The following is a 22136-nucleotide window of genomic DNA, read 5'->3' on the forward strand; positions in this document are numbered from 1 at the left end:
ATAAACGCCGCAATAGGTTAGCTTTAGCAGCTCTATTTAAAAAACGCCGCAAAAAAATTTAATTGAATTTAAACGTCGTCGTTTCAAGATGTGGGTTTAGTAGAATTAGCGGCGCTTTGTTATAAATGCCACAATAGTACATCATTAGCGGTGCTTTTGAAGAAACGCCGCAATTGTCATTTTTTTATACCAAAACTGTGTCTTTTTAGTTTCATCCAATTTACCCCAATTGCTCCCCCGATAGCTGTTCTTTTTCCCCTTAACAAAATTTCCCCAATTCCCTAGTTTCATCCAATTTACCCCAATTGCTCCCCCGATAGCTGTTCTTTTTCCCCTTAACAAAATTTCCCCAATTCCCTCTCTTCTCCATTAATCCCTAAATTAAATTCCCAACCCATTTGTCGTCGAAGACGCTGACCGGACCACCTGCTGCATCGCCCTCGACTAACCCTCTCTTTGCGTTCTTGTCGTCATCTCTCTCTCTCTGCCGCATGACCAATCGGTAAATGTCACTCCTCTGTCTACGATTTTTCGAGTTTAAACATGGCTAGATTTAACGTTTGGGTTTTAATAATTGCTAGTTTTACATTAAATTTTTATCATGGAAAATGACCTGCTCAGTCTCCCAATAAAAGACCTGCTACATTGTCTTTCTTTTCAATTTTTATTAACCTTTTTTGGTTCTCATAGCTATAGAGAGATTATTCATATTATTATTCCTTTCTTCTTCTTTCATTCTCAACAATATCTTCCCCCTCTTCTTCCATAATACTCTTTCTTTCTCTTCATATATAATCTTTACTTTCAAACACCCTAAATTTACAACCACATATTCCAGAGAGGATTTTAAAAAAAAATGGTGATGAAATTACCTTATCTGGGTTTATGTTTGTTTTTTGTTTTTTTTAGTTTGGTTTCTATTGTTGCTTCTGGGTCTGGAAAAGGGCTCCCAATTCTTTCATTCGATGAATGATATAATCAGTTGTTTGGAAAAGATAATCTACTTATCCATAGAGATGGTAAAGCTGTTCATTTGTCTTTGAACAAAAGAATAGGTTTGTTTCTTTTTTGCTAAGTTGGGTTCTTCTTTTTTCTTTGTTGTTTCATTAAAAAGGAAACATTTTTTGCTTTTGATGGTGGAGAAAAACAGGGTCGGGGTTTGTGTCACAAGACCTTTACTTGCATGGTTACTTCAGTGTTTCAATAAAGTTACCTGCTGATTACACTGCTGGAGTTGTGGTTGTTTTTTTATGTGAGTTTATCTATGTTCTGCATTAATCTCTTTCCTTTTTTTTATATTAAAATCTATTTATCTAACAGTTAATTATTTTAGAAGCTCTTTCAACAGTCTTTTAAGCTCATGGTTGTAGCACTCCGAACCCGGCCCAGAAGTTATGGCTGGATCCGGCATGCCACATCGAAGCGTTCAAAATATTTTATATTGTTGATCCAGAAAATCGTACTTGATGTTCAAAAGATTAATTCATTAAGGGTTAAAGTGAATGGAAGCATGCACCGTGTAGGAAACCGGAAAAGAGGTGGTGAGTCCATCGGATCGCTAATACCAAGCTCCTTCGGATCCAATCTTAGACATGCATATCGCCATTGCCACACCTTAACGTCATGGATATTTCTAGGAAACCGATTTGATTAAGTCATTTTAGAAAAAGTGATTAATTTTGGAAAATACTTTCATTATGGAAGCTTTGCTTGTTGTCGTATTATTTTGAAATCAATTGTTGTTTTTGAAAACGCGCCTAAAGCTATCCAATTTCAACAGTTAAAATAAGTAATACCTATCTTAGTAATACATATTAAAACCATAAAAATAATTAAGCGGCCTTATTACATTTAAAACCCAAAATTCAAACGTAAATAAAAGGATGTCCAGTTCACTAGAAGAAAATCAAACTTTCGAGCGGTGGCCACTCAAATTCCCTCACGACTCCAAGCCCACTATGGTTGGGGATTTCTGCGTTGATGAAAATAAAAGGGTGAGTTTGGGAAACTCGGTGTGTAAGGAAACCCATTCAAAGCCCAAGTCAGCTCAAGCCTATTGGGCCAAGCCCATTCAGTAATATGAGTGGTCTTGGACCGAGCCCTTTTCAGATTACAATAAACTGGGCCTTAGCCCCTTATTCAGATAACAGTATGGCCCATAGGCCCATTTCAAAATACATGCAACATCAATAACATATGCAAGCCCATTTGGGGAGACTACTCAACCCACCAACCACTACACTTCACCCGTACCAGCCCTACACTCCATGTGGGGAATAGCTCAACCCACCCAGCCCAACACTCCACAGTTGCAGCCTTGCTGCTCAGTTAACAGTAAATTGAGGCAAAGCCTCCAGTACATGGACAAGCCACTTTCAGTACTTCCTCCGTCAATATCCCAATCCCATGCATCAGATAATAACAACATGGCATGCAGTAAATAACAACAGTCAAACATGCATTTAGGTCAATTTAACCTAGGGGTATTTCGGTAATTTATCTACTAGGGGTAAAACTATAAATTTTCCACTTTTAAAGGTATTTCAGTAATTTATCTATTTTAGGGTTTTTCATGCATATTCCTACTTTTCACGTACTAACAGAATCACGTACCGAAGGTTCTTACCGAATTGGGCCCGTTGGCCCATCATTCCAATTTTGGCCCATTAAGCCCAAAAATATCGAGGGCACAGAAATCATGCACTTTGCAATCCAAATTTTGCAGCTTATCAAAAACATTAATCGATTTACCTCACGGGCATTCGCACACTCGCAAATCTACAAAATACCAGTTTTCGGCATTTCGGCTTTTCGACTTTTGCCGATCCGGACTAAGAAAGAGGTGTTAGTTACACACATTTTATGACGATATCTTGACGAGATCCACGATTTAACCGCCTACAATTGGATTACTAACACATTAATCTAACTATTCAAATACGAACTACGTATTAACCCCTTACAATATTCGACCAACCACACCTACAGATCATAGTAAGCTTATAAGAAAACAATAAGCAACTCATTAACGAATTTTTGTCAATGTTTACAACATAATCATAATTTCACTGCAAACTATCTTCCTGAGCAACAGTCACTAAATTATTTATAACTGGAGCTACGAAACTCTAAATCAAGTTCTGTTAATTTTCCCTGAAAATAGACTCATATATCTTCTATCCATAAAATTTTCAGAATTTTTGGTATGGTCAATCAATACCAGATTTTACTTAAAGTTTCCCATGTTTCACTGTTTGACTAATCTGACCACTCTTCATTTCAAATCAAATTTCTCATTGTACAGAATTCAAAATATATTCTCGTTTATTTCATTTGAAGCTAGACTCATTAAGCTTTAATTACATAATTTATTCAGCTTCTAATTCTTCTCCCACAATTTATGGTGATTTTCCAAAGTCACGTTACTACCGCTGTCCCAAGCAGATTTATTACCAAATCACTCTTTCACACATACCTTGCATGCATGTTATTTAAACATGTATATCACCAATCAATCATCACATATCTATGATTTTACTTAAGTATAATCTCCATTTCATCATTTTAAAGGACAACATGTTAGCTGATTTTTCCCTTTAACATCTAAGGCACATGCATGCTCATTTGTTTGGCTCAACTTCACCTATCTTCCATTTTTCATCAAAAGAACATGAAACAACAACCATTTCCTTCATTTTAATTCATGACCAAATGCTCACAACACAACCAAAAACCAAAATATGCTTCAAGAGTTAAGGTAGAATCAAGAAGAACTCATGAACATCAAGATAGAAGTAAACTACCATGAACTTACCTTCAATTTTCTTCCCCAAGTGACCGAACATTCAAGAGCTTTCTCCTCTCCTTTCTTTTCTCTAACTTTAGGCTATGATGAACAAAGATGGACAAAACTTTGTTCTTTTCACCCCTTTTTCTTTTAATAAAATTTCATATTTCATCCATTTAATTCTTTAATACAAAAGACATGAAATTCCAATCATGGAACATTTACCTAACCCATTATCATGGAACATTTACCTAACCCATTATCATGAAACATTTATGTGACAGCCCTAAATTGACCCTAGTCGGAAAGTGGTTTCGGGACCGCTAAACCGAGTCACCGAAGTATTTGAATATGATATTTATTGTCTAAAATATGTGAATATGAATGTGTGAAAGTTTTAAGCTTCGATTTAGTCGATTGCATGTGAATTTAGTTAATAGGACTTATGTGTGACACTTTTGAAATGTGATAGGTTAATCTATAAGGATCTATTAATGCATGTTTTAAAAATGATGGGTTTGCATGTCAAATTTCTATTTATAATAAGTAGTGGCGGCCATGGTATGGGCTATTAATGATAATATGTATTTTTTATTGACATTTTAGTTACAAAATAAAATAATGGATTAAGAATAATAAAACATAAGGTGAGTGGGAGGAGAAACCAAAGTTGTTTCATCCTTGCTCCTCATTGCCGTAACTAGAAGAGAAAAAAGCTTGGAGAAATTCAGCTATGGTGGTTAGCTAAATCAAGGTAAGTTCTAGGATGATTCTTGGATTTTTAGCATTTTTGTTGAGTTAGTCATTAAGTTCTTTGCTTAACCCATGACCAAATTTGAAATGGTGTGGTGTCTTGAGCATTCGGCCATGGTAGGAAATGGATGAGATATATGGTTGTTTTCATGTTTAATGAATAAGTTACAAATGGTTGTTAATTAAGATAGTTTAAGGTATTTGTAAGTAGTTTGAATAAATGAACAATAATAATAATAAATCATCTAGTGAATTGGTGTAATTGCCAAATTTGAACTAAGAAGTTATTGAGTAATATTTGTATTTTAAGTGATAGAATAGAGTGAATGCTTGGAATGTGATATGTATGAATTATAAGTTGGATTAAAGGCTGTTATATTGCCTTATCATTTTCGGAAATGTGCTTTGTCAAAGAAATTGAGGGTTGATGTTTAAGTGAGGTAAGTATAGGTATATTAGGCTTGTAGTTTTATAAATGTGATACGAGTATTTTGTTTTGTAAATGAGTAGTAAGTATGTTAAGAATGGTTCTTGTATGTATACGTATATGCAATGATGTTTAAGTACGAATGTATTTGGATGGATGTGCTTATAAGTATAACTTGAGACAAAATGGTATTTAGTCAATACAAATAACCATATTTGTAGAATGTACTAAATATATAATCGGCCTTAACATAGATATGCATATATCTATAAAAATTGTTAATGCCTAAGTAAGATGTTGGGTTGTGCATGACTAGAGAAAATATATATATATATATATATATATATGCGTATGGTGTTTGATAGTTAACCATTAAGTCATATGTACCTCAACCTTATAATATACATGTATTATATTAAATCGCCTATTTGATTCGAAATTAAATGAATTCAATTGTTTTAAATTAAGCTCAAGAGCAAAGAGGATCTATATCTGATAAGGGAAAGGAAAAATTAATCGAATAGCCGTTGAAGTCGTTCGACAACATCCGAGGTAAGTCTTCGAGTAATGGAACTTAGTTTATGATTTGATTAAGTCATGACATATAAGCATAACAAATAAACGGTGATATGATGATTCTACTTGAATTATATATTGAGGTAATTGGTTCATACTTATGACGGGCAGCCGAATGCGTATAGAGATCATGTTATAAAGCAAATCAAAATCATGCCCTTTGTATGTGGCTATTGAGCCGAAAATGGTAATGGTTGATAAGTGTCTTGTGTTTGAGTTCTAGTAATGAAAATGAAATATAGATGTGTTATGATTTATTGATATATGTGCATGATTATTCGGATGATAACCGGACTAAGATCTGAAGGCATTTGTGCGAGTTACTATATCCGGGCTAAGTTCCGAAGGCATTTGTGCAAGTTACTATCCGGGCTAAGTCCCAAAGGCATTTGTGCGAGTTGCTATATCCGGGCTAAGTCCCGAAGGCATTTGTGCGAGTTGCTATATCCGGCTAAATCCCGAAGGTACTTGGGTTTGGAAATGAGTGATCTTGCTGTAATAATTTCAATTAATACGCTCATAAAATCCAAACGATAAGGTATGTTTCGTATATGCATCGGAAAGTTGATTCCTTTTAAATAGTATTCGCTCAATTGATTAACAAACTTCCGACCTTAGTTAGGTTTGATCCCCTGTGTATGAATATACTGGTTGAAGCGTGAAGTAAGTATGATTTTGGGAATATGCGTATATGCAATTATTCATTTAGTCATATTAACACTATACTTTAGTCGTAAATAATTTCATTACCTAAACTTACTAAGCATTAAAATGCTTATTCTGTTGCTTTGATTCTCTGTTTTATAGATTTTGTTCGTCAGCTATCGGACTCGGGAGTGTCAAAGTCGAAGTCATCCACACTATCAAAGCCCTTTTGGTACTCTTTTAGTTGAACTTTGATAATGGCATGTATAGGACTGACCTTTGTTGTTAATTAAGTACCTTTTGGTAATGTATATATATTCAGATAGCCATGCGAAAATGGCTTATATATATTTTGAACATAGCATTATAATCATTTTGTATATATGGCTATTGAGTGGTGTGGAAATGCTTGGTAATGATTAGCCATTGGAATGGTTAATCATGACCATATTTGGTGCTAAGTATGTCAAATTGCTAGTTGATTCAGGGAAAACTATGAAATAGGTGAAATTTACCTTCAAATAGATGCTGACAGTAGCAGTGATGTGAGTTTGAAAAATCACTAAAAATAGTAGAAATGGAATTAAATAATGAATAAATTATGTAATCGAATATTGAAGAGTCTATTTTCATATGAAAGAAACGAAACGACCATATGAGCCGTATTTTATGAGATGTTTAAGTTTTCGCGAAATAGGGCCAGAGCAATTCTAGATCCAAAAGATCTGACTTTGGAAATTCACCATAAATTAACCAGAGATAATTAGAAGTCATGCTTTATATGTAAAGATTCCTTTTTGAGTCTAGTTTCATTAGAAACAAACAGCATAAGTATTGAATCCCTGTACAGGGAGATATCTAAATCGTAATGCATGAAGGTCAGAGTAGTCGAACCCTGAAACAGGGGAGACTTTAACTAATAAACTGTACTAATTGGCCTGACCAAAAATTCTAAAAACAACATTGTAGATGGATATATGAGTTTAGTTTCAGGAAAAATTTATGGAATCGGTTTTCAAATTCTAGAACTCGAGATATGATTTTTAAAGTGACTATGATGCAGTTAGCCAGCTTGTCTGGAAATTTTAAAATGAACTGTGTAAGTAAATGAATTAAGTTCGTTAACACCTCGTGTTCGACTCCGGCAACGGTCTCGGGTACGGGGTGTTACAATTTACCTAACCCATTATCATGGAACATTTACCTAACCCATTATCAATTTGTATCAATTTGTACCATAAATTATGGATATCAAGTGCACATTTTGTCTACAACAACATGATGGCTGGCCACTTCATGTAAAATGGGAGGTTTGTCATGCAAATCCTCCTATTTTGCACTCCTATTTATTTGGCCACTTCAATTTAGCCTATAGCATTTTCAATCATTTTCACATAGGTCCTATTTCATAATTTCACTCACAAATGACAAAATTAAAGCATGAAATTTTGCCAACATTCACAGAATTCTCGAAAATTGGGGCGTTACAATGGTTGCTATTTAGTGTTAATTAATCTTTTTTTTAATTCTGATACTAATGAGACTCAGATGAGTTTGCCACTGTTTTCTTCACTTTCCTCTCATGGCTCAACTTGGAGTTTGAATAGGGTTTTGAATGAAGACTTTGGTTTCTCTTTTCAAGTCATAAAAATTTCAAATTTTTATTAAAGAATCTGATCAAAATACACATGGATATGACTATGAACAAGTTAAACTTATCTCAGGTTGATTAGAATTTCCGGATGGTTTTTTCATGTTGAAGGAGTTGGCTTCTTTCATAAATGAAATTCATTTTCCTAAATATAGATTTAATTTATGTGATAAACAAGCAAGTGGATTTAAACTAGTATACATGTTAATTTATAATTGTTTTCAACTTACATGCATTTGAATTTTGGATTTTTTAAATAAAATTATTTTTATTTAACGTACAAGGGTGAAGCTAGATTTAACGTTTGGATTGAGGCTTGGTGTTGAACCTACTGTTTTGGGAAGCTTATTAAGGTTAGTGTTCTCTTGAATTTTAGCATGCTTGTGCGAAATAAAATTTAAATATTTTCCGGGCATGATTGTAAATGTAAAGAATATGGAAAAGAATCAAAAGAATGGCTTGCTGATATTACATCTCCATTCTTGCCAAATATGAACATAAATCCAACTTAACCTTATTTCATTAAATCTATTTTATTTAAAAATAACAATCATACTGGTTTATACTAAAGTTTGAGTTTTGGTTTAATTTAATTTTTTTTTTAAATAATGAAAATGTTGAACTGAGTTGAGGTGTGTATATTAGTGAAATGGTGAAATCTTCTTTTGACAATACAAATGTATACCCATACAGATATTACTCAATTTACATTATTCTCATTTTCATTTCTTTAAAATTACATAACTAACATACCTTACATAAATATATATCATATCATAACTTACATACCTCACAAAACATACCTAACTTACGTAACTTACATAATACATAAATATATATCATATCATAAATGTCATAACTTACATAACTTACATAATTTACATAACTTACATAATTTTCATAACTTACATTATTTACATAACTAACATAAATAAATGTCATATTGTCAACTTTAGACTTCTAGAACAACGAAATGGATAAGAGTTGGATGAATTTGTCAAGGGTAAGCAACAATTACCGAAATGGAGTACAAACTTTTCTAAATTTTGCATTTCAAAATGCAAGCCAAGAGAATATGATTCGTTGCCCGTGTAAGAAGTGTGGCAACATCAATTGGCATTATCGTGAAGTTGTCTACGAACATCTAATTGTGATGCCTTTATTTGGGGGTATAAAAAATGAATTTTCCATGGAGAGTGTATATTTAGTAAAACCTCTTCAACAATTAATCCGGCTTATCCTCATGGTACTTACCATTAGTCTGTTAGAGAAGATGGCATGGAAGGTATGTTGCTGGATACATTTAATATGCACAGTCATGGTTTGCAATCATTTCCACCTGACTTTATTGCATCAAATGATTGTAATATTGGTGGAAATGCTTTTACCGAAACGGGAAGAAGTGTACCTGATGAAGAACAAAATAAAGAAGCAGCGAAGTTCTACAAGTTATTTAATGAAATGAATGAAGAGCTTTACGAGGGATCTAAATATTCAAAAATGTCCTTCTGCATTTGTCTATTTCACTTAAAATGTTTGGGAGGGTGGACCAGAAACTCTTTTACAATGCTATTAGAGTTTTTGAGAGAGATGTTTCCGTTTGTAAAAATCCCTCATTTATGCAAAGATATGAAGAAACTGATAAAAGATTTAGGCTTTGGGTACGAAAAAATTTAGAGTTGCCCAAATGACTACATATTGTATTGGGGTGATTGGAAAAACCAACAGTCTTATCATGTTTACGGTAAATCTCGTTGGATGAATATGAATACAGAAGATGTGAATGAGGATGAAGGTGAGGCACAATCAAGAAAGAAGCTAGTAAAGATTTTGCGATATTTTTCACTAATACTAAGGCTTTAAAGGTTTTTCATGTCGTAAAAACAGCCGAGTCTATGAGGTGGCATCATGATCAACAACTCGATGATGGATTATTAAGGCGCCATGTGGATTCTTTAGCTTGGAAATCATTTGACAATAAATTTCCAAGCTTTACAACTGATCCTTGGAATATGAGGCTTGGGCTAGCATCAGATGGATTTAATCATTATAAAATCATGAGTACTTCGTACAATACTTGGCCTATAGTGCTTGTTCTTTACAATTTGCCTCCGTGGATTTGCATGAAGCAATCTTCTTTTATCTTATCTATGATTATCCTTGGACAGAAAGGTTCTGAAAATGATATTGACATTATATGCAGCCACTTATTAAAGAGTTGAAACAGTTATGGGCAGGTGTTGAAACATATGATGTCTTAAGAAATGAGAACTTTTATTTACGTGCATCTTTGTTGTGGACTATTAATGATTTTCTAGCTTATGCCAATTTATCTGGTTGGAGTACCAAAGGACGTTATTCATGTCCTTGTGCGGTGCAAACATGTTTAAAGTGGTTATATAATTGGAAGAAGTTCTCTTATATGGGGCATCGTCGGTGGTTAAATGAAAATCATAGATTTAGATTTTAGAGGACTCTATTTGACAGTACTGAAGAGTTCAGAGAAGCTCCTGAGTAGACCATTGGATCTGAAGTCTTGTTCATGTTGAAAGATATCAATTTCAGTTATAGGAAGATGAATCAACCACTCAACACGCAAACAAAGAGAAGATCGATGGATGAATCTGATGATGAATCTAATGATGAATCTAATAAAGAGGATGATCCTAATGAGGTGGACTTGTGGAAAAAAGGAAGTATTTTTTTTAAGTTGCTTTATTAGGAGTGTAGCGACGTAAAATTTTTGCTTTTGTCACTAATTGGGGTGATTGATGGAAAACTTGAAAACCGACTTTCGATTTTATTAAAAAAAAGAGTCGCCACCGATCCTTTTTCCTAGGTGTGATCGGACACCTAATAAATCCTCTTTTTTTAAAAATAAAATTTATTTTTTAAACAAAAAGAAGGCCGAGTTTAGATCTACGTCAAAAGCCAGAGTAAAGTTGGGTTCGGGAGTCTGTTACGCGCGAGGAAGGTATTAGTACCCTCGCGACGCCCAAAATTGGTATATTATCAAACACGTGTTGTCTTGATTTTCAAAAATACGAATTCAATTTGACATTTAAGTGTGATCCGATTGAAGGAAATGAGAAGTTTCAAGTTTTTGGTTTTTTAGAAGGACGTCCCGTTTTTAACACGAGCCGACTAATTTCACCCAACATAGCGATGAAATTGATAACTTAATGTTAAAATCGGTACGTTGCCTTATTTATTAAACTTAATTAAAAACATGAATGAAAATATTTTTGAAAGTAATAAAAACTTATAACAATTTTGTAATAAAATGCGATCTGAATATATATTAAATTTGAAATGTGTAAAAAATTACGAATATCTGAAGCGGATGATAAACATAATAATTATAAAATACTAACAATACACATGATATTAAACATGATAATAATAATATTAAACACGAAATAAAATCATGAATATATATATATATATATATATATATATATATAAACATATAATAATACGTAAGGTGACGAAAAACATAATATTAAAATACTAATAATGCTACATATATATATATATACATATATTAAAAATATATATAATAATAGGTATTAAAGGTGCATTAATAGTATTGAAAATATGTACATAATATATATAAAATATAGTATTAAAATATATACATAATATAAAGTTAAAATAATATATAAAAATATATACATAATATCTATTAAAAGAATATACACATAATATATATGCATGTATTAAAATAATAATAATATTTAAAAATAATTATTAATAATGTTACATAAAAGTATATATATATGCATGTTAAAAATATTAATTGAAGCTAAAACTAATACTAATAATAGTAAAAACTAATAATATAATATAATATAAAATAAAATAAAATAAAGAAATAATAGTAATAATACGAAGATTAATAATAGTAATAGTAACAATAATGATAATATATATGTACATGAATAGTACTAATAATAATAATACTAAAATAATTAATTTTAATAATAAAGTAATTAAAAATGGATCGAATCAAATTAAAAACAAAAGGCTTGGGGCGAAATTGAAATAAAAAGAAGAGAAGGGGACCAATTTAAACGCGCGAAAAACAGGGGAGGGACCAAAAGCACAATAAGCCCATTTGCCCTAAAACGCGCAGTATCAATGGGACTAAATCAGAAACCGAAGTCAACTGTTGGGCCAAATTGAAAATAACAACAAACTTGATTGTAAAATCATAAAAACGCAGAAGGGCTAAAAGTGCAATTAGCCCTTCCATGGAAAATACGTGGATCCTCCTTGGGTCGGGTCGGACGGATCGGGTCTTCATGCCAAACGGCGTCGTTTTTGGGTCTGGGCCTGGGCACGAAAACGGTGCCGTTTTGGTAGGCTATAAATGCTTAAAAATTTACAAAAAAGTCATTTCCACCAGGTTTAGGAAAAAACAGGAAAGAGAGCTCTCATCTTCTCTCTGGGTCGACCCAGATCTCGGCCAGGGGATCGAGGAGCTTCGCCGCAGGCCAGTCGCCGGCCACCACACGCGGTGGCTTGATCGGACTTGCCTGCTATTTTGCTTGTGTTGGACTGATTTTTTTAGTGTTTTTAATCTATTGTTTGTATTAAAAAGTGACCCCCCCACATTACACTGTGTTTTGATGGCTTTTATAGCCTTTTACAAATGCTTTCCCTTTATTATTTTATGTTTGCTGTCCTTTTCTTTTAATTATTGCAGATGCAACTTGAGGACGGTGGCAATAGTGACATGACAGAGGCGGTCGTGGCAGAGGCTGAGTCGGCAGCAGCTAGGTTTAGGAAGATTAGGGTTTTTCGATTTTGGGCTAGGGTGATTTTGGGTTTCTGTTGGGTTTATTGTTTGGGTTAGTTTAGGTATTGGGTTATGGGTTTAAGTGTAATGGGTTACGGGTTAAGGGTAATTAGTTTTAGGTTTTATTTTAATTGGTTTTCAAATGTAAATGGGCCATTCGGGTTTAAGTTATAAATGGGGCAAATTTGGGCTATAACAGGGAGCATCACATTTTACGACACAATCTTGATGTTATGCATATTGAGAAAAATGTTTGCGAGGACATCATTGGGACATCTTTGAATATCGATGAAAAATCAAAAGACAATCTTCAGAGTTGACTTGATTTAATTGACATGGGAATTCGACATGATCTTCATCCCCAAGTACTTCCAAATGGGAAATATCGATTGTCTCCTTCTATTTTTGCAATGTCGAAGAAAGAGAAAGAAGTGTTTTGCATAGTGTTGAAGGATATAAAGGTCCAGATACGTATGCATCAAATATATCTCAATGTGTGAATCTTAAAGATCGAAGACTATATTCCTTAAAATCACATGATTATTACATCTTGATGCAAGATTTACTGCCAATTGCTTTACGGTGTTGTATGTCAAAAAAGGTGTCGTCTTGTATAATTGAACTATCCAATATAATGAAAGTTATTTTTGGCAAATTTTTGAATGTTGAAGAACTTGAGAAAGTATAAGATCGAGCCGCTTTGACTTTATGCAATTTGGAAAAGATCTTTCCACCTTCCTTCTTCACTATTATAGTGCACTTGCTAATCCATCTCCCTCATGAAGTAATACTTGGTAGACCGATTTTCTATCAATAGATGTATCCTATAGAAAGGTGCTAATTTGTTTTAAAGTATTCATCCATTCACCTCTATACCTTTAGTTACAACTTTTGATAATGTTGTATATCGTGTTTAGGTTCCTATGCAAATTGAAGTCTTATTGTCGTAATAAGCGTTATCCAGAAGGATCAATTGCTGACGGTTACTTGGCAGAGGGGTGTATGACTTTCTGTTCTAGATATTTAGAAGATGTTGAAACAAGACTGAATAGACCAAGTAGAAATGCTGGGCTTAGTGATCATAAATTGGCTGAAACTTATTTATTTCAAAGTTATGGAGAACCAATCGGCAAAGTTGAAATTGTAGAATTAGATGATAGATCTTGGGTACAAGCACATCAATATGTTTTTTTTCACCACTATTCAATTGAACCGTTACACAAGTAAGTTCTAGAATTTGATAAATATTCATCTTTTTTAATTTGTTTATCTTCTAACCAATTAAACCTCTTTTTAACATAGTGAGTACAAACAAATCTTGAGATCTCGTTCATGCTCCTGAATATTACAACATCGAGAGATTAATAAGTTATTCACAGAATCTTTTCATGAATGGTTAAGCCAAACGGTATGCAATTCAAGCTTTCATTGACAAATAATAATGTTTTATCATAACATTTATAATTACTCAATTTACTTTCGATTCAATAGGTCTGAAGTGGGAAGGACGTCAATGACGAAGTTAAATGGTTTTCTCAAGGTCCGAATAGAATAGTAAAATGATATAGTGCCTTCCTCATCAATGGGCTAAGATTTCATACAAAATATCGCGAGAGATTGAGGAGAACTCAAAATTGTGGAATAGTTGTTAATTCTTCAATTACAAGTTATGCTAGTGCTAGGGATAGTAATCTTGTTGAAGGAAATGTGGAGTATTACAGACTTCTTACTGACATTATTGAGTTGGATTACTATGGAAAATAGAAAGTTGTCTTATTCCGATGTGATTGGGATGATGTTAATACTGCTTGCAAAATTAAAAAAGATCAATTTGTTTTTACAATGGTGAACTTCTCTCGATTGATTCACACTAGACAACAATTGATAAATGAGCCATATGTATTTTCTTCTCAAGTGAAACAAGTTTTTTACTCAAAAGATCTAATTGATGAGGGTTGGTACGTTGTACGCCGTAACACCCTTAGAGACTTGTTTGACATGGGCAATGGAAGTAGAGATGACATCGACAAAAGATCAGAAACTTTGTCTTTTCTAGAACAAAACTTAAATGAAAATATCCCTAGTACTAGTACACAATTTTAATGGGTTCGCCAGAATGTTGATAGAGATATTTACGAATTATGATGTAGTAAGATTTTACGATTTTTTAATTATATGTAATATCATAATTTAAATCTTAGTCTTATTAAATATTTCAACTATTTTATATGTACTATTATTGTTGTAATTAGTTACTAAAATTTCAAATATTTTATGTGTATTGCAGATAAAATGCCTAGAAGAAGGTTGCGAGATCTAAGTATTGTTCAAAATACTCTAAATTTGGAAGAAACAAATAGTGAACAATAGATTGCTATTGAATCTTCGATTGTTCCGAATACCCTGACGAACCTGCAGAAATTCAAAGTAATGTTAAATTTAGTTTACATGCATGTTGACTTTTATTATTGATTTCTTTTTCAAATTCTTATATTATAATATACCATTTTTTAGCTAAAAGTGGTGGGACGCGCAGAGGTCAAGGACGTACACTACTTAAAGATTTATACGAGTTAAATCCTGTCGAGCGTGTCAAAGTATCTAGAAACAATCTTGGTCAGCCTGTTGGATCAGAAGCTCGACTTTTAACAGGATATTTGGGCATTATAGCACGAAATGCCAATATGTTGCCTATCAACTATGAGTCATGGCATCAAATGCCTGATAGTAACAAAAATCAAGCTCTCGATAATATTAAGGTAACAAAACGTGAATGTAATTTATAATATTTTAATTTAAGTTTCATTTATATTTACTTTCTAAACTTCTGTTTTTTGTATGAGAGATTTGCTTTAGAGGTCTCGGATAATTATGTCAAGAAGGCATTGGGAAAAAAATAGAGAGGCCATAAAAGTACTTAAAAAAACAATATTTTAAGAAAAATATAAGCCTCAAAGAGAAATTGCGAAATGTCCCGCCGGGAATGTGAGGTACCAATGGGAAGATGCGGTTAGATTTTGGAATTCAAAGAAAGGAGAGGTATTATGTACTTCCAAACTCTTATAATTATTTTAGTTTAGAGTATTTACTATATACGTAATAATAATTTCATAATGTAGGATCGTGAGTGAGTTGAAACAAGCAGCAGGCAAAAAACAGAAATTCACTCACACAACTGGGTCGAAAAGTTTTGCTTATGTAGTTGAGGCCAAGGTATTTTGAATTTATTAACTGTGTCAAATATTTATTACTTTCTATTAAATAATATTTTTACTACTATATTGTAGGGCGTAAATGCGTCTAAAAAGTTGGGCGCCTTGACTTTTGACATTACACATAGGAAGAAAGATGGATCTCCTATGACTTCAAGTGCAGAAATTATGGTATGTTTACTTAATAAAATTTGAATTATTTTAAATATTTATAGTGTTTAATTATAATGGTTTAATTAAATCGTTTGTAATGCAAATAATGTTAAGTTATGTTGCATTTGTTTTTATTATATATTTCATTTCTAACTCTTTGATTGATTTATTAGGAGAAACTAAAGGATAAAAAGGCGGAGTATGAAGCAATTGCTTCGAGTGATAGTTCTGTTAATGTTGACGACATTGATAATCGGATTATTACTGAAGTTTTGGGTCCTGAGAGGTATGGTCGGGTTCGATTTCAAGGATCTTTTGTTAACCCAACCTAATATTTTGGATACAGCTCGCAGCAATACATGCCTTCGGGGAGTCAGGCTCAAGCTGAAGTTCAGAGGTTAAGAGACCAGATGGTTCAAATGCAAGTGAGCACAATTGAGCAAATTGCTTAACTTAAAGCGGAGGCAACATCGAAAGAAGTTGAGGTTCAAAGAAAATATGAAGAACTCCAGCTACAACTTAAAGCGGATGCAGCAGCGAAGAAAGTAGAGCAGAGCAGAAAGTACGACGCACTCCAGTTATAGTTTCAGAATATGATGAAGATGTTTAAGTCGTCGCAAAATCCGCCATTTTAGACATTTTATTGTTGTAAGAATATTTTTAACATTGTAACTTTTAACATTATTGTAAGAATATTTTGAATTATACTCCAGTTATCAATTTATATCATATATATTTCGTTGAATTTGAAGTATCATTTAGATTTGTTATTTTTGGTTGGATTTCATGCTACAGGAAGGGTTGTATAAATTGAATGTTACAAATATGCCAAAGTTAGCGACGTTTGTGGTAAAAGCGCCGCTAAAGATCATGTTCTTCAACGGCGTTTGCAATAAAAGCGCTGCTAAAGGTCATGTTCTTCAGCGGCGTTTGCGATAAAAGCGCCGTTAAATGTCATGTTCTTTAGCGGCGTTTGTGATAAAAGTGCCACTAAAAGTTATGTTCTATAATAGTTTTTTTTCACGTAAACGTCGCAAAATTTAGTGGCATTGTCTATAACTACGGCGCTTTCAATTTTAGCGGTGCTTAAAAGCATCGCTATAAGCATAAAAAAACTCCGCTAAAAGTCTGTTTTGTTGCAGTGAAACCTCCCATTTTTATTTTTATTTTCAGCATTTCTACGCACAGGTCGTGGGCACGACTGTGACCACGACAACGATTCTGGTCGCAAAAAAAAAGTGAAATTAGATAACTAGCCCATCAGTTACTTAACGTTAAAATTAACGGTTTTAATAATAAAATATCTTGCTTAATATAATCTCGATAGTTGAAGATGTAATTAACACATTCTAAAACTTAGAGATTAATTTAAAATATAAATTAATTTTATACAAATTACTTTAAATAATAATTCAAATTTAACCCACCCAAATCAATAAATATTTTTTCCCCAATTAATTTTTTTGAGAAGAAAAAAAAAATCCTTTCTAAGAAACTTTTTTTTGGGTGGCAGTTGTCTTGAAACCAACGTTAATTAATCTTTGCTGTGAAAACATTGTTGGTTCAACGGCTGCCAATTAGATGGTATTGGTATCTCTATGTTAGACTAACTTCAGTAAAACCATTAAATCTATTTTTAAAAGATTTTAATTCATAAGTTAGTATTTAAATTATATTTTTTAATAAATATTTAAATTTTTTATCATAAGTAATATTAGACTATTTTTATTATCCATTTTACACTAAAATTTTATATATAATAAAAAAATTCTAACAAATAATAAATCATCGCATTATATAAACTTAAAACATATTTATTTAATTCTTTTATTTTCCTTTTTACATTATTTCTCTTTTCTTTTCATTTTCTTCTTTTATATTATTTGTTAATGCTCAAATTGGTCATCCCAAAGTCGAGACACTAAGAATTAATTTTGTTTTTGAACTACACCGGTTACTCGCTCTACTTAATGGAATCAAAAAAGTTATTTTATCAAAATCAGTATTTTCAAAATGGAAATGGTTGGATTGAGAATCGATGAGAGTTGAGCCAATTGACTTAGGAGCTAATATAGATTGATTGAACCAAGTTAAAAAAAAAAAAAGCGAATTGACCAAATCAAGAACTTGTAGCTTGACTGGTTCAACCATCGGTGGTCTAGTTTTGAAGAAAAATAATAATATATATAAAAAAATATTTTTGTCTTTTTTTAACACATGTCAATTTTCACTTGGTTATCTTTTAAAAAAAAAAACTTAATGGTTTAAGTACTACTACTATGGCAAAAAAAAAAAAATACCAAAACAGGACAAAGACATAATTTAGATACCAAAATAATAAACGTGCATTCTCTATAGCAGTGGAAAGAGACTTTTGGGTTAAAAATAATTTTCCATCACAGAAACTGTGAAGAATACTTGCCTTTGCAGTAAAAAGTGGGGGAAAAAAAATGCTTTTCCACCCAAACACAAAAATTGAAATTTAGGTGCTTTTGAATTTTAAGTTTGGAGGTAAGAATTATCAAAATTATAAAATCAAATTAAATTATATTTTATATATCATTATATTAATAATTTAAATATCATTTATCATTATATTAAAATTTAAAATCATATTTTTATTATATTTAATTTTAAAAAATTATATATAATCAATTTTACAGTTAATTTATATTAATTACTTAGAATTTGAACTTCATGTATAAATTATATTAAATTATTTAAATATCGTAATTGTAGAAAGTAAAAATTAAAATATTTTTTAAATATAATTACATAAAATCAAAATTTATATATAAAATTATACATTAAACTACATTTTATATATAATTACGAGATTTATCCTATAAAATATTTATATTATTGCATTACTAATCTCATGCACAAATATCAATCTTTTAAACCATATATGTATAAATATAAGACCCAATAAGTAAGCCTTAATTAAACAATATTATTTACATTTTTATACTATGTAGTGCTTTACAATGTGCCATCACTAATATCCCAAACTATTAACAAATGTAATGCGTCACATTTAAAGAAAAAAATTTGAATTCTCACGTCTTAACCTTTTGTAAAGTCGCAATGTTTAAAATATATAAAATGTGACATGTCACATGAATAATAAAATAATTTTTAATAAGGCAGGACTGGAATAAAACTTAAGTAACTATAAAGTACATATATAAATATATATATATATAAATAATCACAAGTATCAAATTGTTACAATATAAATAGACTATCTAAGTAACCATAACGTAAAATCAGAGTATTATAGTACAAGTAGACTAAAAACTGGTGTAATTCAAACTAAAGATGATATAACTACACTAATTGAATTAAAGCTCACACACATGATAACCGCACATGATAAAACTCAAAGACTCACCTATATAATTAAACATCGTTTGATTTTTAATATAAAAAACAATTAATACATGATATGATATATAAAACCAACATTATTTAAATATACAAAAAAATTTCCCAGAACTTATATGATATGAATTACTAATTAATCAAAAATTAAATAAATTTTTTCACAATGATAACAGGATAAAATATACGAGCATTGCCGACGACATCATTGGTGGGGCTGCTGAGATTCTGGTTTTGTCCAAAGAAGAACAAGAAAAACCCCAAAATGGTGGAAATTTCCGCCATAATATATCCATCTTTAAAATGTTTAATTCTAGTTTTAGTCCTTCTATTATGTTACAATTTGAAATTTATCTCTTAATTTATTTGATATTATTTGATCTCTTTATTTTTTATAATATTATTAAGTGATGACATAAACTCTTTTCTTTTAAAAAGAATTTTTTTTTATATTCGGTTAACTTATAAACATATTATTAATTAGGCGTGGTTGATTAAAATTCTCGGTGATACAGTGTGACCAAATAGTAGTAAAAAAAGAAATTAGGTCACAGCAACTAGTGGTATCAATTTGACCAATTAATGTTTGAGTTTTTTTTTTTTTATTATCAAAATCAGAGTATTCATTACCGATAGCAATGATTAATCTCCTCGTTGTGGAAGCTCTCTGAAGAGGTCAATGAGTAGTCATAAAATATACTATATTCTCATGAATAGAGTTCAAACGCCTGAAAATATGGTCAGGGATGAAATGAACTCTCATCACGCCACACCTCGTGGTGTACCGACTAATATCGACCAAGCCGCTAATTCAATGGCAAAATCTTTTGGTTGCTTTGAAATCTTGGTTGAGAGGCAAAAGGTTCGAATCTCGGCAATCCAATCTCCCTTCATCTTATAAATAAAAAATAAAAAATTACCAATAACATTATAAAAAGAAAGGGGCCAAATTATAATAAATTAAATAAAAAGATTAAATTTTAAATTTAAGCATAGAAGAGGGACTAACACTACAATTAGATCATCTTTGAAAACTCTTTCTTTTTAATAAGCTTTTTCTCACTATACCAATCAAAAACAATGCAATGCAGCACTTAATCTATTGGGCTCTTATTCCAATAATAGGAACCATAGCTATTGCAGTCACCGTTTTCACCTTGGTCATGTACGGAAACTGCGCCATTTTCTCACCATCAACTCCTTCGGGGCCGACGAGCAGTAAAGATTTGTCAGCTCGACTAGACCTAAGCCCTTATTCGGCTTCATCGTTCAAGTTCAGCAAGGAATTATGGTTGGCTCGAACCGTTGAGTCGAACCGAGAGGACGGAACGGAGTGTGTAGTGTGCTTGTTAGGGTTCGAAGATGACGAAGTGGTTCGACAGCTTCATCGATGCAAGCACTCGTTTCATGCTACTTGTATTGATATGTGGATGTACTCGCATTCAATTTGCCCGATTTGTCGAACCCCAGTCGACCGACGGGTAGCTCTTGGTGATGATTTTACGTCGGACGATAACTCATTGTGCATGGGAATAGAGGGCGTCTCATCTATCTCATCACCTTAATTGTTTTGGTTTTTGTACTGCAATATTTTGAGAATTTCAAATTCATAATTAATTAAGGAAAACTCTTTATTATAAATTCTAATAAACGTATATATGGAAATGCAAAATTTGAGGGATAAGAGATCAATTTAAATATTAAATGCATATAAATTGTGATTTATATTACAATGTTTAAACAGCTCGTGAGATTTGTATATTTTTTTAAATGATTATGGTTGAGTTGGATACAATTAACTTACAACATAGGGGCAAAGAACTAGGTCATCGATCTTCTAGATTCTTCATTTTATATTTTTTCATAAACAAAATGGATCTTAAAATTGTTATTAATAAATTTATTTAGTTTCAGGCGGTGTTGTTTGAACCAGAGCGAATAGACAATCGGTCAAGTATTGATTAGGAAAGTAGTTTTGAACTGATTAAATAGAAATCGATACGAACCAATTGAATTGAGTAAAAAAGTAATTGAACCAGTTAAAAACCAGTTGAACTAAGTTTTTAATTGAATTAGTTAGATAGGTCAAACCAATTGAATTGGTACCTTAACAGATTTAATATCGATCCAATTTAAAAAAAATTAATTTCTCGCAAAAAAATTCAAAAATTTTATTACAATAAAAATACTAATATAAATACATATTCAAGCAACCATAAAATAAAATCAAATTATTATAACATAAAAATTAATTCCTTAAATTAAATAATATATACTCAAGCGTTCAAACAATATTGCGTACAATAAATTTAATTTATTTAAACCAATCATATAATACGATGTTATAAAAGGAAAATAAATACTAAGGTTGGCATTATAACTTTTTGATACATAATATCTTCTATTTGAAGAACTTATATACAAATTACGTAATTTACCTTTTATTCTTTACCTTTTTTTATATTTTTAAGTTATTCTATGCAGTTTATTTAAAATATTTCTTTATAATTTTAATACGTTAAATTTAAAATTTATTTTAAATAAATTATTTATTTATTTTAATATTTTACTTAATTGAATTAACTTTTAATGTTATAGTATTAAAATTAATGAATATTAAATAGTTAAGCTTAAAATATAATTGAAAAAGACATTAATAACATTTATCAAATTAAATTTATATTTTCCAAATATAATAAGATTTAATTACATTTTTGATTAAAGTAGAGAAGAAATAAATATAAAAT

At 31.4% G+C, this 22136-nt stretch overlaps 1 protein-coding gene across 1 annotated transcript; it reads left to right on the forward strand.

The window, feature by feature from the left end:
* The first annotated feature begins 10453 nt into the window (after nucleotides 1-10453).
* On the forward strand, nucleotides 10454-20954 carry LOC108455313 (RING-H2 finger protein ATL1-like). Its single transcript, XM_053018606.1, has 5 exons — nucleotides 10454-10513; nucleotides 12548-12621; nucleotides 15760-15853; nucleotides 15928-16023; nucleotides 20481-20954. The coding sequence occupies exons 1-5, from the start codon at nucleotides 10454-10456 to the stop codon at nucleotides 20952-20954; spliced, it is 798 nt and encodes a 265-aa protein (XP_052874566.1).
* Nucleotides 20955-22136: the final 1182 nt, after the last annotated feature.

The sequence above is a fragment of the Gossypium arboreum genome, chromosome 9, assembly GCF_025698485.1.
Source record: "Gossypium arboreum isolate Shixiya-1 chromosome 9, ASM2569848v2, whole genome shotgun sequence".
Lineage (NCBI taxonomy): Eukaryota > Viridiplantae > Streptophyta > Magnoliopsida > Malvales > Malvaceae > Gossypium > Gossypium arboreum.